Source organism: Rhineura floridana, chromosome 9, assembly GCF_030035675.1.
Source record: "Rhineura floridana isolate rRhiFlo1 chromosome 9, rRhiFlo1.hap2, whole genome shotgun sequence".
NCBI lineage: Eukaryota > Metazoa > Chordata > Lepidosauria > Squamata > Rhineuridae > Rhineura > Rhineura floridana.
In genome coordinates, this window is record NC_084488.1 from 67064697 (window position 1) to 67086579 (window position 21883).

The 21883-nt window shown below is 41.1% G+C and overlaps 1 protein-coding gene across 2 annotated transcripts in view; it reads left to right on the plus strand.

The window, feature by feature from the left end:
* ANAPC10 (anaphase promoting complex subunit 10) overlaps positions 1-21586 on the plus strand; it is a 52854-nt gene extending 31268 nt beyond the window's left edge. For both annotated transcript variants that reach the window (XM_061584800.1, XM_061584801.1), the window contains exon 7: positions 21289-21586. In XM_061584800.1, coding sequence (XP_061440784.1) covers positions 21289-21519 — 231 coding nt within the window. In that variant the 3' untranslated portion in view covers positions 21520-21586. The remainder of the gene's footprint in view (positions 1-21288) is intronic.
* Positions 21587-21883: the final 297 nt, after the last annotated feature.

Consider the following 21883-nt stretch of genomic DNA (forward strand, 5'->3'; position numbering starts at 1 on the left):
AGGCTCACTAGATGTATTAAACGGATGATCATTACTACATCAAAAAAAAGAAACCAACAGTGGTGAGAGTTGGATAAAGTAAATAAGTGTTGCGTCAAACACACACGCACAACCACCAGATGCTCTTCTATCCTGTATTTGTTTTTTCTGTCTTTAAAGAAGAAAAACTGAAGGAGAGTTTGCATATATATGTGTGTGGTAGTGGGGGAAACGATAGATTTAAATATTGATGTATGACCATTTAAGATATTAAACTTGGATTTCTTTATAGATGAAATGTACCTTGGCTGGATGATACTTTTACAACAAAATGCTTTCACCCTGCACTGTAACTGATACTTGGTTCTAGTATTAGAATGGTCTTCTGACAATGTTTAGATCAGCTGTATTCCACATTTGGTTAGATGGAATGTGCTCATCATTTCCAAGAGAAAATACCCCCATTGATGCTGCTCCCCCCTTTCCCCTTTTGCTTCCCTTAGCTTTTTAATTAATTCCCCACCCTCCTCTGTCTCCCACACATACACACTCTTCAGCATCTCCATTGAGAGGCTGATAGCTGACTTGCAGAGTGCAAGCAGTACATTGGCAGTTTTACCTCTCAGGTAAATCATAAACTGAAAAAAATAATAGGTAGTCAGGAATACAAAACATGCAAGCAGTGGTAAAGTAGATTTTTGTAGTACTTTGAACATATAATTTACTTTCATTTTTTAAAACATGACTTTTGTGCCTTCATTCAAACATAGCTGCCAGTTGTATGTCACTGCAGAAACATTTATCTGTCATTATTGAAATGATGTTGCCCTCCCAGTCAGCTAGCTCAAAAAACCTTTGAGAAGTACTGGTGAGGGCAGTGAATCTGTAGCATTATTATGCCTGTCCACATTAATGCTAAAGCATATTGGGACCATCTTTCACACTGTCAGTTTTTTAGAGTTCCATAGAAGTAAGAAGTAAATATTTGTTTGCCAACCCCTTTTAATGAAATGGCATTTTAAATGAAAAACCAGGAGATCATGTGTGTTCCAATCTCACCCACTGCTTGATTATGCATAGAATTAAAATGCAGTTGGAAAAACTCCTTTGAGTGTATTGGTGCAAAAACAGTTCTTCTGCCATTTCTTCCTTCCACCCCCCCCCCCGGAAAAAATTGCAGACACAGCTGGCACCACTAAACCTCTTGTATCATAGCATTACTGATACAAAACCCTTGCAACCTGTGTTTTACTCCCTGAAAAGTGAATTTATACTGGCAAAACTGACCACCAAATTTGTACTTTTTTATTATTATTGCAGCCCGCTTCCTCATTCTAGATTGCCCTATAGGCTCCTTCCTACTCTACTAATCTATGATTTTATGAAAACTGTTCCTCTGCTTACTTGTATAGAAAAAAGGGAAAATATATGGAATGGGAAAAACTATAATGGAGCATCCCCTCCCCACCCCCAATCCATGGTCCAAGATTTGAGGTGGAAGCAAGAACAGACCCCCTCCAGGAATTCATCCGATTACTTTTATTTATTTATTTATTTATTTATTACATTTATACCCAGCCTTTCTTTTCTTGATAGAAACCCAAGGTGGCTTACATATAGTTCCCAGGCAGTCTCCCATCCAGGCACTGACCAGACCTGATCCTGCTTAGCTTCAGCAGAGAGCTGGCCTTATGTGCCTTTAGCCTAGGACTTTTTCTCTTGAAATGCACAAATGATCTGAGTGGAAGCCACATTCTGGCAGCACTTTTGCCAATCATTTAGAAGACAGATTGCTTGGTATGTGTTTCACCAGTGTTTGAATCCTAACGATGTCAGAGCAAGCGGTGGCACTTTCAGCTGATACCTCAGCTGTGTATTCTGTCGTACTTACAACTATTATTAACATGGAATTGGAAGCTCGTATTATGCAAACACTACAAAGGATGCCAGATAGTGTGGAGTTCTTCGTCTTCTCATTTTTTGTAGCCTTAATGCGCTTTTGTTCAATTGTGCAGATGCAAAAACACTTTAATTCCATTGCTTAGTTTATCTCTCTTTTTTAAGCTTGCTCATTTTATTCATACCCAGGAAATCTGTCTAGACGTAACAAACAAATTTTCAAAGTAAATTGTGAACTTTCTTTTTGCACGTTCATAGTCTCTTTCCGTTATATATGATAAAACAGGACAAACTGAATTAACAGAATGTGGAAGTGAAGTGAGATTATTTTCCACCAGTCTTGCTTCTGTATGGGAAAGCGGTGCAAAAACCCCCAACCTGCTAGGAAATAACCAATGATTTTTTCCACAGCATATTGGGATGCACTTTTTTTCTGCTCTGTATTCTTACTAGGGCAAAACAAAACACCTTGGTTTGTATCCAGTGCAGTATTTGTGCAAGGTCACATGCCTGAGGGCATTTCTTTGCTCCTTCCTATCCTCTGCGGCCCCCTGTGTGCCACATAAAGCCTCTCCTGAGGGTTGGGAGACTCTTTGGGGAAGGCTTAGGATGTGAGGTGGGGACCACACTGGGAGGGGGGGGGATTGAGGGAAATCGAGTGGAGACAGCTTTTGCAGTCTGTTACCACAAAAGCATCCCAGTTCTGTAGATAGATGTATCTGTGTTAGTGTGCCAAGTGGCTTGCATTGATGTGACCACAGTGACATCCGTTGTAGTTTATGTTAATGTGTAACCTGTGTAAATTAAATAGAGCAAATTTGTCCTGGTTTGCTACTTGTCAGTTTCAAGAAGTAGTAGAGAGAAGATGAGTAATACACACTTGTCAGTATGTTTGAGACTTACCTTTAACCGCAACTCACAACACTGGAACCCGCTTTTAATTTTTTGAGCTGAGTCTGCGCAGAAGAGAAACTTTTGATGGGTGTATTTTTTTCCATCCCAGCGCAAAAACACACACCAAAAAACACCCTTTTGCCCAAGAAGGTAAAGGGCTCTGTCCTCCTTTGTGTCTGATCTATTCCTTTCTTTTTTCCTTCTTTTAAGGGATCCCTTAATGTCAAAATAGTAATGATGCTACTGCTGTGACCTACCTTAGGTCAGGTTGAGACCCAGTAATTGAAGCCTAATGTTTTAGGTTAGGGAATCTGTAAGCTATCAAAAATGCTTGTTTAGAGGATTCTTTTGTCTGTAGGGGAAGAGTTTGTCTGCAAACCTTGGCTGAAGGAGCATAAAACTAGTAGACTGGACATGCTGTCATTCTTAAACCAATCCAATGTGGCAATCATATACAAAGATGTATCATCTGCAGTGTAAATAAATTAAGTCACAGTATGAGGTATTGTCTAATGTTCAGCCAATTGTTTTTTGTGTTTCTACCTCCTGGGTATATGTTGATCCCATGCTAAGCCATTGCTTTCGATACTATGTGGTCATGTTCTGCACTCTGAGTAGATTGTGCTGCTGAGATTTCAAGAAGGGTATTCCATAGCTGCTTTGTGAGAGTCCTGAAATGTACCCTGCAAGAGTCACTATTTTGAAAAGCCTCCATTGAGTTATACTGCATATGTACCTCCAGTTTAAGCTTCTTTATGTCTCTCATGGAGACTGGGTATCTTAGCAAAGCATATTTTCCATGCATACTCAGGCAAGTACACTCTTTTTAAACCAGAGCAGATAGGGAATAAGCTTATCAGCCATAACACTGACCTTAGGCTTGGGGGCTGTTTTAAGTTTGCTCTGAGTTAAATATGACCAATTTGAACAAAGGGTCACCCCAATCTCCTGAGTGGAGCATAAGATATGACCAGAAGGAGACAAATATGGTTGTATCAGAGGTATTAAAATAAAAAACAGAAGTAAAGGGTTGTATTCAACATAGCACTAAGCAGATCATTCTATGATTTCTCCCTGCGCAATGGAACAATCACCCACTCTCCTACCCCCATATGCCTCCTAAATCTGTTTCGGGGTTTCCGCAATCCTCCACAGTACATTTATTTGTTTGTTTGTTTATTTATTTATTTATATCCCGCCCTTCCTCCCAGCAGGAGCTCAGGGCGGCAAACAAAAGCAGTAAAAACACTTTAAAACATCATAAAACAGACCTTACAATACATTAAAAGAAAACAACTTTAAAAACATTCTTTAAAAAAGCTTTAAAAAGTCTTAAATAAAAAGGGTTAAAATATTGTTTAGGGGAAAAAAAGGTTTTAAAAAAACATATTAAAAGCAATTCCAACACCTTTGGTGGTGGAGTGGGGGGTATGCACAAGGGGGGGGAAACTAGCATTGTACTATTGCAACTTTTAGTTGAATACTTCCCACAGGGGTTTTCCCCCTTATGCTGCTTTACTTAAAATAGTGATAACCAAAGTTCCATCTTGCTAAGTAATCTGACTGATATGGCTAGTTTCAGAAGAAATTGTCAGCTGACTAAGAAAAGGTCCCTACTACATAGTCAATGTTTGATGGGACTCAGATGCCACATTGCCCAACCAATGCATCAGAACAAGTTATCTAGCAAACATCCGAAGTACCACAGACAGTGGGTATGCTGTAGAACGGAGCATGGAGAATTAAGTGCTAGAAATGACTTACAAAAGTCAAACTCCAATGATTTCAGTGTGTTCAGGACTCCCTAGGCCAGGAATGGGAAACCTATGGCTTCCAGATAATGTTGGTCTCTGCCCCAGCCAACCTGGCCAGTCGTCAAGGATGATAGGAGTTGTACTCCAGCAACAGGTCCACAGGTTGCCCCTCCCTGCCCTAGGCGATGTATCATCTTATTCTGTATTGCTCTTGGCACCATTGATCCTGCTTTGTTTTCTGTATTAAACTCTTATTTAATAAGAATGTGTGTGACAATCTCAAAACCTGGTATGCACAGGAGAAGTTTAGTAACAGCAGCAGCCTTCAGATATGGGAACAACAAGACCCTGCTATGGTGAAATAATAAGGCATGGGAATTAGGATGTCACCATTTATATAGCCCCTCTGCAGATCTTTATTCTCCTTAATTAGAAAAAAAATCTCAAGCACTCAAATGAAAAAATTGTTAAAATATATTTAAACCCTATGCTGAATCATCAGGTGGTATCTAAGGCTGCAATACAGTACACACTTACCTGGGAGTAAGTCCCATTGAACCCAATGTATTTTACTTTGGAGTAGACATGTATTGGATTGCAGCCTAAGTTGTACTTGGAGGAGACTCATTGAAATCAGTGGACTTAAGTCATAACTGACAGCCATTGATTTCAATGGGTCTACTCTGAGTATGACTTAGTCAGAGACCACCCATAATTTTTCAAATTTTGATAGAAGGTAGACTTGAAAATATTTTCAAAGATATGTCAGAAAGATCTTTATAATTAGTGAACCAACGGCTATACAGACTGCAGGTCATGATCCTTTTTCAGCAAGGAAGCAGTTGAAGTGCCTTGCACAGCAATAAAGAGTAGGCTGTTTAACATCAAGTAGACATCCAAATTCTGTTTCTTGCACATTCCCATGACAATTATCTTTAAGTGTGGGAACCTTAAGAATATTCTGCAAGGAGATAAATTTTTAAAGCTATAGTGCTATCTTGCATGCAAAGTGTGTCACAATTTAGCTAGAACTGGTCTGTGTTGCTGTTTTGTATAGTTAAAGAATATGTATTGCAGTGCTAGTCCTAGTAAATGACAAACCCCAAATAGGGGGATTGTATGTCATGATGCATTTGACTGAACTTTCCTTTTTATTGGTAGCCATGTATGAATCTCTGAGATTCATAGATCATTTCCTATGGTGGATAATCTCCAAGCTATGTCTTTTTTTCCTTGCTTATAAATCTAATGAGGTCAGCTTTCAGTAAGAACTCCTCAAGGCTCTAAAATTTTAAGAGGGCCTAACGCCCCTTAAATTTCCCCTTGGCACATACTTGTTGATGACAGAAGACAAATAGGTAGGAGATTCCAGAACGTTATACTTGAGGCGCAAGTGGCCACGGTGGCAAGGAATGCGTTCTACCACCTTCGGTTGGTAGCCCAGCTACGCCCCTATCTGGACAGGGATGACCTCGCCTCAGTTGTTCATGCTCTGGTAACTTCTAGGTTGGATTACTGTAATGCGCTCTACGTAGGGCTGCCCTTGAAGACAGTTCGGAAGCTTCAGCTAGTGCAAAACGCAGCAGCCAGAATGCTGACGGGGACCAGCCGGTCAGCGCATATAACACCTGTTCTGGCCCGTTTGCACTGGCTACCCATTTGCTTCCGAGCCAGATTCAAGGTGCTGGTTTTGACCTATAAAGCCTTACACGGCGTGGGACCACAGTATCTTGTGGAACGCCTCTCCCGCTATGAACCGACCCGGTCACTTCGCTCAGCATCTAAGGCCCTCCTCCGGGTACCAACCCATCAGGAAGCCCGGAGGACAGTTACTCGATCTAGGGCCTTTTCTGTAGTGGCCCCCGAACTGTGGAACAGCCTCCCCGAAGAAGTACGCCTGGCGCCGACGCTTCTATCTTTTCGGCGCCAGGTTAAGACCTGGCTATGCTCCCAGGCATTTTAAGCGTTTAATGTTATAATTTTAAATCTTTTTTGTTTGCTGTTTATTTACTGTGATATTCTGTATTTTAATATTTTTGTACACTGCCCAGAGAGCTATTCGCTATGGGCGGTTTAAAAATGAAACAAACAAATAAATAAATAAATAGTGTGCCACACAGATTGTCAGTAGTTCATTTGACTTTTCTGCATATAGGACTCTAGCAAGAAGTATACACTTTCTCTTTATTTAAAACATTTATATCCCACCTTTCCTTAAAAAAAATAAAGTTCTGTGAAATGAGATTTATATGGCTGTGTGCCACTATTTCCGTACTCTGCTTCAGTTCCATGCCATTGATTCATCTTCCAAAGCTGGCTTTGGTAACGCAAGTGAATGAAGATTTGTTAGTGGAGTCAATATCTTTTAAAAACAGATCAAATGTTTCCTCTGATACACCCCAGTCTGTCTAGGACACTGGATAAGGAAAGCAGACAGAAACAAGGAATGCAGTAAAATTGGCATAAATGTACAAAACACTTTAGCTAGAATTCAAATTTTTATTTATTTATTTATTTATTTATTTAATTACATTTCTAGACCGCCCTATAGCAGAAAGCTCTCAGGGCGGTGTACAAAAAGATTAAAATACAGAATATCACAGTAATATGTCTGTGATGGAAGGAGGTACCACATGCATGGTCATGTTTATCTTGTGTTCACTACAGCACAGTGGCAGCTGGTGCCCACTACATCTGGTGGGGCTACTAAGAGGTCATGGGGCACGGCCAGTGAGAGGTCACAGGGGCATGGCCAAGTTGCTCTGGTTTTCTCTTCATCCTCCTCCCTTGCAAAGATACTGTGAACACTTAAGCATTGGTGTTTTACAAATAGTTAGCAACTAACTAAATTGAAAAAAAAAGTTCAGAAGGGGTCCCTGCTGTCATAGTTGCTTCTCTGCTGTGAAAGGTGTGTGACCTCCACCTGTTCTGGTTCTCTCCCTATCCTCCTCCTTTGCAAAGAAACAGCGGACACTTAAATATTTCTGTTTTATTAATATTTTGCACCCAAGTGTCTTATTTTGGTTCAGAAGGGGTCCTTGCTGTCACAATTTCTAGTGTGAATTCATGCTACAATAACTGTACATTACTCAGAGATTAATCCCATTTACCATAGGGATTGCTCTCTGGTACGTTTGTACAGGATTACAGCCCGAATCTGTTAGTCTTAAGAGTGCCACACAGGACTGTTAACAAGGGTCACCATACATTTCCAGATCTATGGGAAAATACTATTTCCTTCTGCCACCAGCTTATTCATTTCTCCATCTTTTTCCAGAATGTGGAATAAAATGCATGGAAATTAAGTGGGTTAAAATCTGAGAGACCAGGGTTAAACTCACCACTCAGCTGTGAACCTCACTGTGTACCCTAGGGCCAGTCACTGTCTCTCAGCCGAACCTACCGGCCAAGGTTGTTGTGAGCAGAAAATGGAGAAAAGGTGACCTGTGAATGCTACCTCGAGCTCCTTGGAAGTAGGGTAGAGTGTGGATATAAATGTAATACTAATAAATAAGGAATAATCAAAATTGGGGAAAAATATTTCCAGTCTGCTTGTCCCTGATTTTGAACTGGGGGAGGAGTGTTGGTGCAGGCTTGTAATAATGACAAAGCCTAAGAAACAAGCTGTGACAGCCTTTTATCCAAGCCCCGCGTGAATGCAACCAGGTCCACTTCCCTGGTTCAACCCCCACCTCCATTCTTACTGACAGCCCATGAGGTGACTGCCCAAAATGGGAGCAGTAATATAAATGTTGATATGTCCAAATATGTCTTTATGTGTGTGACCAGTTCTGTATGGGTTCCAGTATTATTTTTAAAACTTGTTAATCCCAGCAATAACAAAATTCAGACAGTATGGTAAAGCAAAGAGGAAAGCTTATTTTTACACTAAGGACTTCTTTAGGACAAGCATGTAGAGCGGGCACATAAGCATGATGGTTACACTGTTACAGATTCAACCTTTCCCTGAACCGTATTCCTCAATGTTTCTCTTTTTTAACCTTTCCCTTTCCTAGCACCTCACAGCACTTCTCATTTCTGCCTATTTCCTTCCCTTCTTCTCATCCAAACCCAAACTGATCTTAACTCTCTTCTAACTAACTTCATCTCAACCCTAGTCTCAACCGAACTGCTTAACGGACAAAACAGTCTGCTTACACTCTCCCCATTCTGAACATTCCGCTTGCAAGATTGGCTATTGATGGAACAGGGCGAATCGTAGGCCTGTCCGTCATAGAAGTCTTGAACACATGAAATAAGGTACCACAAAATAAGGCTTATGCTGTCTCCAAGACTAATAAATTTATTATAATATAAGCTGTCATGGACTACAAAAAATACTCTAAGCATGTGCAGTTTAACATTTTAAACTCACTTAACTGTGCCTTGGGCCATTTTCCAATTCTCAGAAAACCACAGTTTTAGTTGGGCAAGCCCCCAGCTTATAGTGTAATTCGCATTGTGTCTACTCAGGAGTATGTCCAGTGGGACTTACTTACAGGTAAATGGGATTAGGATTGCAGCCTTATCAAGGTGAACAAAAAACTGGACTGGAACAACAATCCACCACCTCTTCCCAACTTTCCAATGGCTCTCCTGGACAAACAAACTTACAGGACAAGAAGGCAGCCCTCCCACCCCCCAAAAACCTCATGGACAAACAAACTTGCCAAAGGGGAAAGTGATGGGAGATCAAAGACTGACTACCACAATATTCTCCCTCTTCCAACTTTCTAAAAACCTGTGTGAGCAAACAAACTTGCAGAAAGAGGCATCCAGGTGGGACTGCAGGAGATGGGTTTACTGCAACCTCCTACCTTCTCAGAAGCCTCTATGAGCAAACAAGCTTGCAGAAGAGGAGTTTTTAATTGGGCAAGTCACCACTTTACAGTGCAATCATAACCACATCTACATAGAACAACGGCCTATTGAATTCAGTGGGGCTTATTTTCATGTAAGTGGGGTTCAGATCGCAGATTTAGCAAGGGTGCAAAAGCTGGATTGGAGCAATGATCCACCACCTCCTACCAATTTTCTGGCAGCAGTCTTATAGAAAGGTGGGTGGAGCATTAGGAGAATGGAAACATACCCAACTTTCCAAAAGCCTTTGGGAGTAAACACACTTGGAAAAGAGAAGGAAAACTGCCAAGCATACGGAGGGTGGGCATATTATAAATAACTCATCTTCACCAGCTACCCCCTCCCAACAATCAGTCCCTGAAGTGCAGATACACAGGCCACCATTTCTCCTCCCAATCCTATAACATTCTCCATGCCTATTCACAAAAATAAATGCAAATAGCTTAAGAAATAAAAAAGAGATAAGTCTTTAGTACCGAAAGAGACTAACAGTCTTCACTGTTGCTCTTTCTGTTAGCAAATACTAATTTAAAAAAAATACTCACCCCACCCTAGTCCAACCAGCAAAACAAACTGTAGCAGCAAACACACGCATACAGAGGCAGGCTGACATTTCTCCTCTCAATTGTCTCCCCATCCATTTCCAAAAATAAAAGCAAATAAAATAGAGTCATATGTATTATAGAAAGACAAAACTATGTCTAGCATGTTACTCTGACAGCTCTGAGCATGCTCACAACCAGTGTTTGAGGTAACCAAGGCTACAAAGTGGCGCTGTTCTTAAATCAGCCCAGACTCCTCCCTTATTTGCTATAGTGGCTGTGTTAGATAGACCTCTTTACAGATGGAGTAGGAACCTTCCTAGGAGGGCTGACAGGCAGGCAGACCAAGGGAAGGGACCTCTTCGTCATAGTTACACTTTTGGATAAGGATTGGCAGAGAAAATATGTGCAGAGAACAGATTGGGCAGAGAACATGAACTTGATTGGGCAGAGAACAGCAAACTGACATAAATGCTTGCAGAGTTTCTCTTGAGTTCAAATAGAAATGTAAAATGTGTGTGCAACAAGAAAGAGTTATGTGGCTTTGAGATTGGGAGGGGGGATTTAAAAAAAATTCTTGCCATTGTCTGTCATTGAGAGGGCTGTGATGTAGTAGTCCCAGTGGACCAGCCTCCACTGCTGTAACAGTTCCCAGTGCTGAAGAGAGAAGCCTCTCCTTCAGCTGAGTTCTAGTTTGACATTTAGATCAACTTCCCTATTTCTTTGGTTTAGTTAACTTTTCATGTTTCCGTTGCCTGGCACCTTTTATTATATTTGCTTGTGTTTTTAATACATACCAGATTTTTTTTGGGGGGTGGGGGTGGCATTTTTGTTGTGTTTAGTGATTGCTGTCAAATTAAAAAAAATTAAAACCATGTATTCAACCATTTATTACTTTAATCTGTATCTCAAGGTTGTATTATGTGCACAACAATTTTCCTTAATAGGCATTGCACAGTTGCTTCCAACACGTGGCAGAATACATAATTGTGAACTTTTTACACCTGTCTGTGTCCTATATTGTTTCTGCTACAGCCATGCAGAAAAGAGGTTGCGTACAAAGCGAAAGGCTGTCAATCTAAGCCTTCATTGGAATGTGTCCAAGGATCCCCTGCCATCGTCATGTCATCATTTCCACCACCACCTCCAATAGTCTTTCCTTTTCTATATGTTTCCTTATTCCAAAATTGTTGTTGAAATACATTATTCATACTTGGCATTACTGGACTGTCTTGTAGACTCTTCAGGAATGTCTGTTTTAGCTTCTTGAGTGAATAGAAAGCTCTTCTGACCTAATGGACTGAAGTAAGCCATGTCTTGACCATTTACAGGAGGTGGCTGATGGTGGCCACACAGTCACCTCCCTAGGTGGTCGTTGCTTCATGAGAGCAAGCGAGCCTGCCTTTTCACAGTGAGCTCTTTGACTGAAGTTACTTCTGCATTTCTTGTGAAGTTTCTCTTGTGGTGTCCCTCCTTTTGACTCACTTGGAATTTCTGAAGTTTCTCTTGGACATGCTTCACTTTCTAGCTGGAACTGGTGCATCATTGCTATTAACTTGTTCTCTTCCGTCTTAAGAGAAGAGATGGCAGGCACCCAAAATCTGCTACTTGATGTGTTGACGGTTCCAGTTTTGGAATTACATAGCATCCTGCTGAAGCTTTGTCCTTGTAGTTATGTTGTGGTACATGGGAGTCATGGGGCAGGGATTGTGAAATTCAGAATAAGATATTCTTTCTTTAAAACAAAGTGATACATGTGTAAGGGAAGTGCAAGAGCAGTGGGGAGCATGTTTATGTTTAATTATTGCCAAAACATGGTGCATCAGTAAGCGAATAGACTTTACTGCCTACTGAGAGGGCTTTTCACTCTAGCATTTAGTGACATACGTGATAAAAACCGTCATTTAAAAAAAAAGTTCTGATAAGAATATATTTTTAAAACTTTTATTTGTGAAGTACCCAGAGAGCCTTTTGTTAATGGGTGGTGTAGAAATGTAAATATTAAAATTCAAGCTGCATAAATTCTGCATTAAAAAGCTTGTAATGATGAGAAGAGAAGATGCAAAATCTCTCCTGGCTATGCTAATGCAGATGCAGAATTATTACACTACAGTACTGAAGTTCATTAAGAAATTGAATAATATCAACAAGTTCTTTCATTGCCAGATGCCGGACTTGTACCTGGGCTATCAAAGCTATGTTTATATTCAGGCCAGAAGCCTGATTGGAAAGGATTTTAAAAAGTGTATTAGATTGGCTAAAGTTGAGGGCCTATCATTGGTGGAAAAACTTTGATATCATTAGGTAAACTGTATATTATGATAACTGAATTAACATTTTAAACTTAAAGGACAGGAGTGTGAGTTTTTGGCTACTCACATGTGGCTAATGCTATTGCAAGAGGAAAGAGAACTTTGCAAGTATTAGCTCTCATTTTCGTCTTTGTTTAATTGTGTTGTTTTTCTCCCATTATTTCCCACATTGTGTGATAACCCTTCAGAAATTGCTAAAACTGCAAATTGTTTTTAAGAGAATGTGTATTACCAGATAGTGTCAGAAAATGATTTGGATGAAAAATGTTTTTAGGAGGATACAAATGATAGCAATTTTAAACATGTTTGACAGCAATTCTGAACATGTTTCTGAACAAGTTCCATTGAACATGTGTGTAAACCTACCTGGTTGGGAGATTGCCTGAAAACTGTAACTAAATAACTGAGCATGCTGTAGGAAGAGCAAATTACAGTAAATAACTTTCCGGTGCTTGTATCTGTTACTCATTTCCTAGGAAATCAAGCAGGCATCTATATTTTTTCAATGGGTTTGAATTATTACGAAAGTTTGATTGATGATTCTGTTAATGGTCTGTGTTTGATAAAAACAGGAAAACTGGAAAACAATTCTCTATTATACTAATGAGCCTCTTTTAGTAAATCCGTCATTTTGTAAATTAAGCCAGGTGTGCAGTTGTTTCTAAATGGAAAGAAAGAAGGAATGTGTGTTGCTCAGATATCCTACAGTAGACAGTACAGGCCATTAAAATATCCTAACAGCTATAATATTTTAGAATGTATTTACTGTGCAATAATAGAAGTAATTCTTATTGCTACGCAGTAAAATTTTTGACAAAGTTATAATACAGGTGGATTGTTTTAAAACAAGGTGATTTATCATTGGTTTTAAGACATGATTTAAACCACATTCCTAAATGCATGTAACATGCAATCCCAAGTAGTGTTGGGGGATGCAAAGCGATGGATCTGCTGCCAGTTTCAAAGTTTTGCTGCTGCCTTGCACTGGCTGGGAGTTTGGTGGGGGTAGGCATCCCTGGTGTTTCTGTCTCCCACATCATTTTTCTTTTTAATCCCCCTCCATTGATTCCAATGAGAGGGAGAATTGTTTATACCAGCTCCAGGCTGATATGGAGGAGGGCCCAGTCTTAGGGCCTCTCCAAAGAAAAGGGACCTTGGATCAAGTAAACTCAGGATTGCCTCTGTTCAACCCACAGAATACCCCAGTTTGGGGCCTAATACCAGCTACCACCAGTAGGAACCCCACCAGTAGTAGAGCTAAGCTTCAGAGCTCTCTACAGGCACAAGGGGGGGCTCAAGTGGTGGTCCCTGCTCCAGTGGGAAGAACCTTCCAAGCAACCCTAATTCCCCTCTAGCCAGCAGATCTGGGATTGGATTGCTCTGCCCCTTAGGTATATGCTATTGAATTTAGGGGGATTTGTATTGAAGGAAACATGTATGGTATTGTGCTACTTGAGAAAAGGCCATGGATCAGTGGTAGAGCCCATGCTTACCAAAAGGTCCCAGGTTCAAACCCTGGCATCTCCAAATAGGCTGGAGAGATCCCATCTGAAATCCTGGAAGCTTCTACCAGACAGTGTAGATAGTACTGAACTAGATGGACTAATGGTCTGACCGATATGACGCACCTCTCTTTGTCTTAAATAATCAAGAAAAAGGAAAGAGCACCTACTTGAAGACTTAAGTGTCCAGTATTTTCCGGGAGTAAGGGCTGATAGTTATTGGACAGAACAGTGTTTTACTATAACATGAAAAGTACAAGTTCATGCTCTTTGGTTGACAGTCTTAAACATTAATAATATAAAAAAATAGATTTGTTACATGACCCACTGGGTTAATTCAGATACAACACTAAATCATGATTTGGCATTACATGCATGGGCTATTTATACAGCCACGAGAGTGACTGTATGCTATACCCAGCATGGATTTTTCAAATTCTGCCATGTTAAATTGAAAATACCCCCATGCTATTCTGCTGCTTCCCATAAGCTCATTTCAAAACAAAATCTTACAAAACTAATAGTCTTGAACTCAGAAGTGCTTGCTTGACAACTAGTTTTCATGGTGATACACAAAACACTCAGAGAATCCAGAATTTAAAGTCTGAAACATGAGTAAAAAAAATCCAGACCTCTGTTGGACTTTTTTCTGTCAGTGGTCTCATAATTTGTTTAAATTAATTAAAACTCAGCCATGTTCACAGTGTACATATAATCCTATTACTGACCTTGCCCCATACTCTGACCTTAATCTTCTGCAGTTTAAAAGTTTTAAAAAAGCGCATGGCTGAATTTTAATTAATTTAAGAAAATTAACATTGGAGTCTATGATAGCACAAGCATGCTTAGTAAGAACCAACTGTCAGTGTTCTAAAAGCCAGATTAACAGCTGTTTGGCTTGGCTGATCAGGGGGCCACTCCCATGCCAGATATTTATTCCACTTTAAACAGTCCTGACTTCCTCCAAAGAATCCTGGGAAGTGTAATTTGTGAAGGGTGCTGAAAGTTGTTAGACTGACAGAGCTTCAGTGGCCAGAGTGATTTAACAGCCAACCACTCTTCCCATAGAATTCTGGGAATTGTAGCTCTATGAGGGGAATAGGGCATCTCCTAGCAACCTCTCAGCACCTTTCACAAACTACACTTCCCAGGATTCTTTGGGGGAAGCTATGACTGTTTAAAGTGGAATAAATGTCTGGTGTGGATGTAGCCAGGGACAGCTTTGGTTTAAATTTGAGTGGGAGTATATGTGTCTGCTGCAGAATAAAAAGGTGGCGGAAACCCCCCAAAAGAATGATACTATTCACAATGTTTTCCTTTTGGAAAAGGAAGGGGCTTTCCCTCTGCCCAGTGTCCACCTACCCAATCTAACATGTTACCAAATTCTTCCAAGCTACACAGGAAATGGATTCATCTGTGCAAGGCCAACCCAAACTGTGTTTGTAGTTTTACAGATTTGTAGGGCAGTACAATATCTCAGAGAGGAGGTCAGGTCTTCTGCTCCTTTGGTGCATTCACTATAGCTGCCTAATTTCCTTGCTTTTTAAAGTTTGATAGAAATATCTGTTGGCTATAGGTACGTTCTTAAACCGAAAGGTTTTTTTGCCTATTATAACAAGTCTCGAGAGCCAGTGTGGTGTAGTGGTTAAAGTGTTGGACTGCAACCTGGGAGACCGGGGTTTGAATCCCCAGACAGCCATGAAGCTCACTGGGTGACCTTGGGCCAGTCACTGCCTCTCAGCCTCAGAGGAAGGCAATGGTAAACCCCCTCTGAATACCGCTTACCATGAAAATCCTATTCCTAGGGTCACCATAAATCGGAATCGACTTGAAGGCAGTCCATTTCCAACACAAGAAGTCTCAGGTGTGTGTTGGAGCAAGAGATATGAAGCTTTTGCTTCTAGTTTTAAGCCAGCTGGCGTTTTCTTTTATATGCAAAAACTCAGCAAACTCTGATTAGTTAAACTGTAGTTGATTCAAATAAACCGGGATCATTCACCATGGTTTGATCCTTGGCTTGTGTGACCTAACTAGAATTTAGACTAATCAGAGTTCCCCAAGTTTGAATGTAATGGACAACACTAGTTAGTTTAAAACGAAAACCAGACGATTTAAATCTCCCCTTGTGCATGAAAGAGGGAGTGGAGAGCACATATGCCCAAGGCTTACAAAGTCTTGTGTTTGTAATGCTAAACTATGTTTTTGTATTATGTTCAGCATTGTGTCGTATTTATGAAGACCTCAAAAGCTAAACATTTTTGCTCCTAGCTTGTTCCTTTAAACAGGAAGGCAGACTTTAAATAAAAGGTTGCATCTTCTGTAATTATATTCAGGATGTCTACATGCATGCAACAATTCAGTCCAGATAAGAGAGGTACTCTCAGAAGGCTGAGACAGAAGAGAAGGGGGTAACTTTTGTTTGAGAAATCTGAGCTTTTGCTTGGGAAAACCCCACCACCACTCCCCAGAGCCATATCCTGCTAGGAACAACAAGCTCTCGACACAGAGCAGAGGGCAGTTGTGACATCACTAACCCTCTCCATATTCCCTACTTCATTCTAAGGAAAGTGGTAAAGAGGTCTGAGACAATGATGGGGATTGGGCTAATGGCTAATGATGTCACAACATCAGATACAAAGCCAGCTTACCCTGCAGATTAATAAAACCAAAACCAGCTGCAATAGTTTTCAGCCTAGGACACCAGTCATAAAAAGGTGACAGACATAGAGGAATTAACGACCAAGAGAGAGGAACCTGAGACAGCAAGCCAAGAAGATTATTTAAAGCTCTCCACCACCAGTTGTAGCTACATTTCAAAACATTTGGTGCATCTTGCTAAGTTGGTCATAAGGTAAGGCGACAGGTCAAAAGGACTGAAGGAGAAAGGAGGCAGGGACCCTGAAGAAAGGGTGCTGATGAAAAGGTGGGCAGAGGTGAGAAACCAACATAGGGGTGACAGGAAGAAAGCAAGGGAGAGAAATATGGGGCAAAACCTACTCTCTAAAGGGGTGGTGGGGATAGAAACACCCATTTAGTTACAGTATATTTTTATGGCCACATTTCTACCATTTTAGCAGGTACCATCTTGAAACTGAGAAAGAGGGAAAGGTAATCCAGTGTTTTTGGTGGGGAGCCTACTATTGAGAAAGCTTCTTCAAATGTCCTCCTTTAAGAGGTATACAAAGGAGCAGGATATTTTATTTGCTTTAATAAACGGAAAACAACAACAACAGGGCTTTTGTGATAGCAATAGCCATTGCATCCGTCTCAAGCTTTCAGCTTAAATGTTTTGCTCTTTTCTTCGCTGTGTTTGTTGCTAGCTACACAAAGAGGTCATAGACATTGGTGGCGGTTGGTACGATGGCTGCTGATGTCACAAAGACACACTTTCCCCTTTAATAACACTGCCACAGGGTGGATTTCAACAGAGTGAGAGGATGAGAAGGAGCAGCAGCCTGGGGTAACAATAAGAAAGGAATACCTAAGGCAGAGATCTCTTCAACTGGAAAAGCGTGTCAAAATAAAGATGTCTTCAGTTGTTTCTGGAAAGTATGGATAGCAATTGCCTGTTGTATCTCAGTAGGAATGCTTTTCCAGAGAACTGGGGCAGCCATGCAGAAAGCCCTGATATTTGGGGGACTTTAAAAAGAAACTCTCCTGCAGAACACAGTGACTTATTGTATAGGGGACCTATGTAAGGGATAAATTGGTCTCAAGGATGGATTACAGCTGAATAGGAGAAAGGCGACAGGGACCTGAGAGAAGAATATGGAAGCTGTGAGTGTGATGTTCCTGCTTGTAGGGTAAATATGGTAAGTGCTGTTTATATAGAAGACATATGGTAAGTGGAGTGAAAGAGGAGGGGGGAGTACATGAGCAGTAGAATGCTGGATGATTGGCTGAGCATTTGAGTGGCTGGGAGTATAAATGGAAGAATGACAGTTGAATCTGGGTGGATGTTGGGAGTGTGGAGAAAGAGGTGTTTGAGGGTGGATATTGGGAGTGTGGAGAAAGAGGTGTTTGAGGGTGGAGGTCAGGAGTGTGGAGAAAGAGGGAGTTGGAGTTCTGATTAATAATAAGTCAAGTACAAAACAGGAATAGATGAAACCATACGCTTGTGAAACATTCTAAAACTAATCTTGTTATTTCTGATATTTAATAAATACTTATTTGGTTTACCAAAGGCCTGATCCTTGGCTGGGGGATATACATACCAGAAGGGAGGGCAAGGTAATTACCAAGGCTGAACAGAAACAGTATCTAATGGTGGCAGCGGTGAAGGGAGGAATAATAACAATTCAAGTATCCAGAGCAACCCAGAGTTGTATGCGTTATCTATAAAGATACAAGGGGGTTGGGAACAGCATAAGCACGCAGTCACAAAAGTAACCAGCTAGAGAGAGACTCAGGCAAAGTCTCTGGGAGTATTGGTTATAGGACGTGACTAGTGGTGCTGCCTAGCAGGGGGATCTAGTGAGATCTGTGCTAGAGCGGAGTGAGAAACCATATAAAGGACGGTCCGGACTGGTGGTGCCTAGTGAAAGGCAGTAGCCACAAGCAGGTGGGAACCTGACAGGGAGAACCAGGGAAGGACGTCACAGTGAGCATGTAAAGAGAGGAAAAGAAATTGGGGGGAAACCCAACTGTGAAAGGCAGAAGGAGGTGGCACTCAGCTATTCCCACCATTTGGTGGGCCAGAGAGGTACTATCTTGAAGCTAAGAAGAAAGGAAATGCTTTGAGAATCTGTCTCCTCTTATCAGGGGCAAAACTCCTCAAGAACCTCTTGCCCCTAAGAACTGCACAGAGGAACAATATATTTTGACATTTTAGAACAGAATTGGGGCTTTTATGATAGCAGCAATCTCCAGCTTTGAACTCAATCTTTATGGCTAGTAATCAATACATGTAAAGGAAAAAGGGAAAGCGGTTTGAGATAATGGTGGGGGTTAGGACAAAGGCTGCTGATGTTACAAAGGGACTTCTTTTTTTAAAAATTGCATTCCTGCTCAGAAGCTCTTACTGAGGTAAGAGTGCTGATGAAACATAGGACAGGGCAAAGGTTTAATGGGCTTGAGAGAGGGGGAGCAGGAGCCAAGGGGAAGACAGCTGAAAAGAGAATCACTTGGGCACAACTAATCTTAACGCCCCATTTTCATAAATGTACCCACTATTTGTTTGATATCTGGCTAGTTCAGATTTAATGCCAAACCACGGTTTGGCACTACATAAAAAAGTCTGTAGAGGCCTCTGATTCTAGCACTCCCTCCCCTACCACAACCTGAACTTGGTTTGAGTCACACTACAGTAGTTGATTGTAGTGTCCAAACAGTCAAACTGTGGTTTGCATGGTCCTGAAAACTAGGGTCAAATCCCACTTTCATGATCATGTAAAGTTTACATCATAAATCAGACTATTCAGGCATCATGGCAAAATGTGTTTTTTATTTATTTATTTAATTAGATTTATATCCCGCCCTTTCTCCCAGTAGGAGCCCAGGATTGCAAACAAAAGCACTAAAAACAGGTTTCTCTCAAACCTGTGTGAGCACACACGCACACTAGGCACATGGGGAAAGTCTGTAGGAGGGATCTGCCAATCCATAATCTGGAGCAAGGGTAGCCAACCTGGTGCCTGCAAAGGTCTTCATTGGTGCCCCCCAGAAAGTGCCCCAGACTCTGAGCTTTTATTTTATTTTTACTTTTTTAAAGTAAGTCTCTAGTTCTCAAAAAAAAAATGAAGCAAAATGTGCAGTTACTCTTTCAAGTGATTTCTCTGAAATGAGCCAGTCTGGCTGCTCCCGCTTTTCAATGTTTTTAGCCAAGGAGTGATGCCATAGCTTTGATTTTCCTGCTTCAGTCTGATTTTCTAGTAGTAATTAGACAGAGTACGGTAACTGGTGTTACTCTACCCCCCACTCCTCCCCCACAACCATGTGTTTACCATGGGAAGTCAGCTATGTCCCACTTGTCCTTATTATTTATTAAAGGAACAACAATCCTGTTTCCCCCCCAATGCCATCCCTAAACTAAACCCTAGGCTGCCATCCTGTACCAACTTGCTGGGAGTAAGCCCCATTAAACTTGAAGAGACTTACTTCTGAAGTAGACATGTATATTTGTATACTGTAAGTTAACTATACAGCAAATTCATAAGAGTGCCTGGACATCAGCTCCTGCACAGCAGGAGACATGCCTGAGCCTCTTTCTAGAGTTTTCACATGTTGAACCACCCACAGCACTCTCCCAGAATTTGAAGTGTGCTGATGGGTCCAAAAGGTTTGGTGACCCCTGTTCTAGAGAGTACCGATCTCAGATAAATCCACCACAGGACAAATGCATCCTGGCTGCTAGGAAAAAAGGAAGGGCAGAAGGTGAGGAGGAAACTCCGCAGCATCCATTTGCTGTTTGGGAGCCGTGCGCATGAATGCAAAAGAGCTGGCACTCATGAACGCTCCTACTGGCGAGTAGGTGCTCTCCATAGGCTTCCGTTATTATTTTCTTAGACTGACCTTTTTCTCAGCATAACTTTGGTCTGGATTGAGACTTGCAGGAGCAGTCCAAATGGGAGTTGGATGTTGCTCAGCCCCTCCTCCAACACGCCCCCAGAACGCCCTTTTTTGGGCCTTCTACCAGCTTCTGTTGTGCTAGGCTTCGCTGGTGGACCTCCGGTGCAGCCAGGACCCTGCCAGTTCATCCAGGAGTCCATCACATCCAACTCCCCTTAGCCTAGCGTAAATGTGAGTTGGATTGCCCCCTTAGTTCTACTTTCCATGAATCCTCGCTACTAGTCATGTACAAACCAGAGATCATAGTTAAAAACAAACTCAAGTTAATTAAACAAGCAAGTTTTTATAACTCATAGTTTGAAGCTGGCTCGCTAAAATTGACCAGAGTTTGTTCATGGAAAGTGAAACTAAATGCTGCAAAAGTCTTCCTGGCTATGAGAGAGGGAGAGGTGCAAGTGCACAAGCCCAGGGCTTCACTTGGGCCCATTCTAGTATGTGCAAATAGCACTAAACTACGATTTATGTATGACCTGGGCCAGTGATATGAAATTTCACATACTGTCAAAATGGAAAAACTTGAGATGCACAGCATTGGGGGGGGGAGGGAACTACCTTTGCTTCTAACTGGCAAGATAATAGAGGAGTGTTTCACAAGTCCAATTTAGATATCTGTTTCCTACACAAAAATAATTCTTCAGCATTAGTAGCTCCTATACCCACAAACACTTTATCTTTGGCAGAACTGTGTATTTTCCTTCTTAAGATGCAGAAGTTACATATATGTCAATCAGTCAGTGCATGAAAAAAATCTCTATGAACATTTTTAGATGCCTAAAGAAAGCATTGCTGCCCTTCCTTTTTCTTTTCGAGGGCCTTTCTGGGCTGTGTGTGTATAAACATGAGATGATTGTAGAATCACGTATGCTACATAAAACTCTTCATTTCCAGTTCAACCCACTTCCTGTTGTATTGTATATGTTAGCTTAATTACTTATGCTAAATGATAATTTGAGTCTTTTTTTCTTCTTTTCTTTTCCAGCAACTTGAATTAGTGGAACCTAGTGGCTGGATTCATGTACCCTTAACAGATACTCATAAGAAACCCATTCGTACTTTTATGATTCAGATTGCTGTTTTAGCCAATCACCAAAATGGAAGAGACACTCATATGCGACAAATCAAGGTGTATACACCAGTGGAGGAAAGTTCTATTGGTAAATTTCCTAGATGTACAACAATTGATTTCATGATGTATCGTTCAATCAGGTAAACGAAGAACAATTTTGCACTATAACAATGTATTTTTCTCTGATTTTCAAATAAAGACACAAAACCTGCTTGTTGCACTGTCTAGTTGCTTCTGTGGTTTTGGCAAACATAGTCATAGATGTACCTTTTTGCTATTGTTTATTTCGATTCCAACGAAAGGAGGAAATTGAATCTCCGGTAAAAGGGGTCGAGGTCCACTCAGCCTTCCATCCATCCGTGGTCGGTAAAATGAGTACCCGGCATATGCTGGGGTGTAAAGAAAGACCGGGGATGGAACTGGCAATCCCACCCCATATATATGGTCTGCCTATTAAACGTCGCAAGATGTCACCCTACGAGTCAGAAACGACTCGCACTACAAGTGC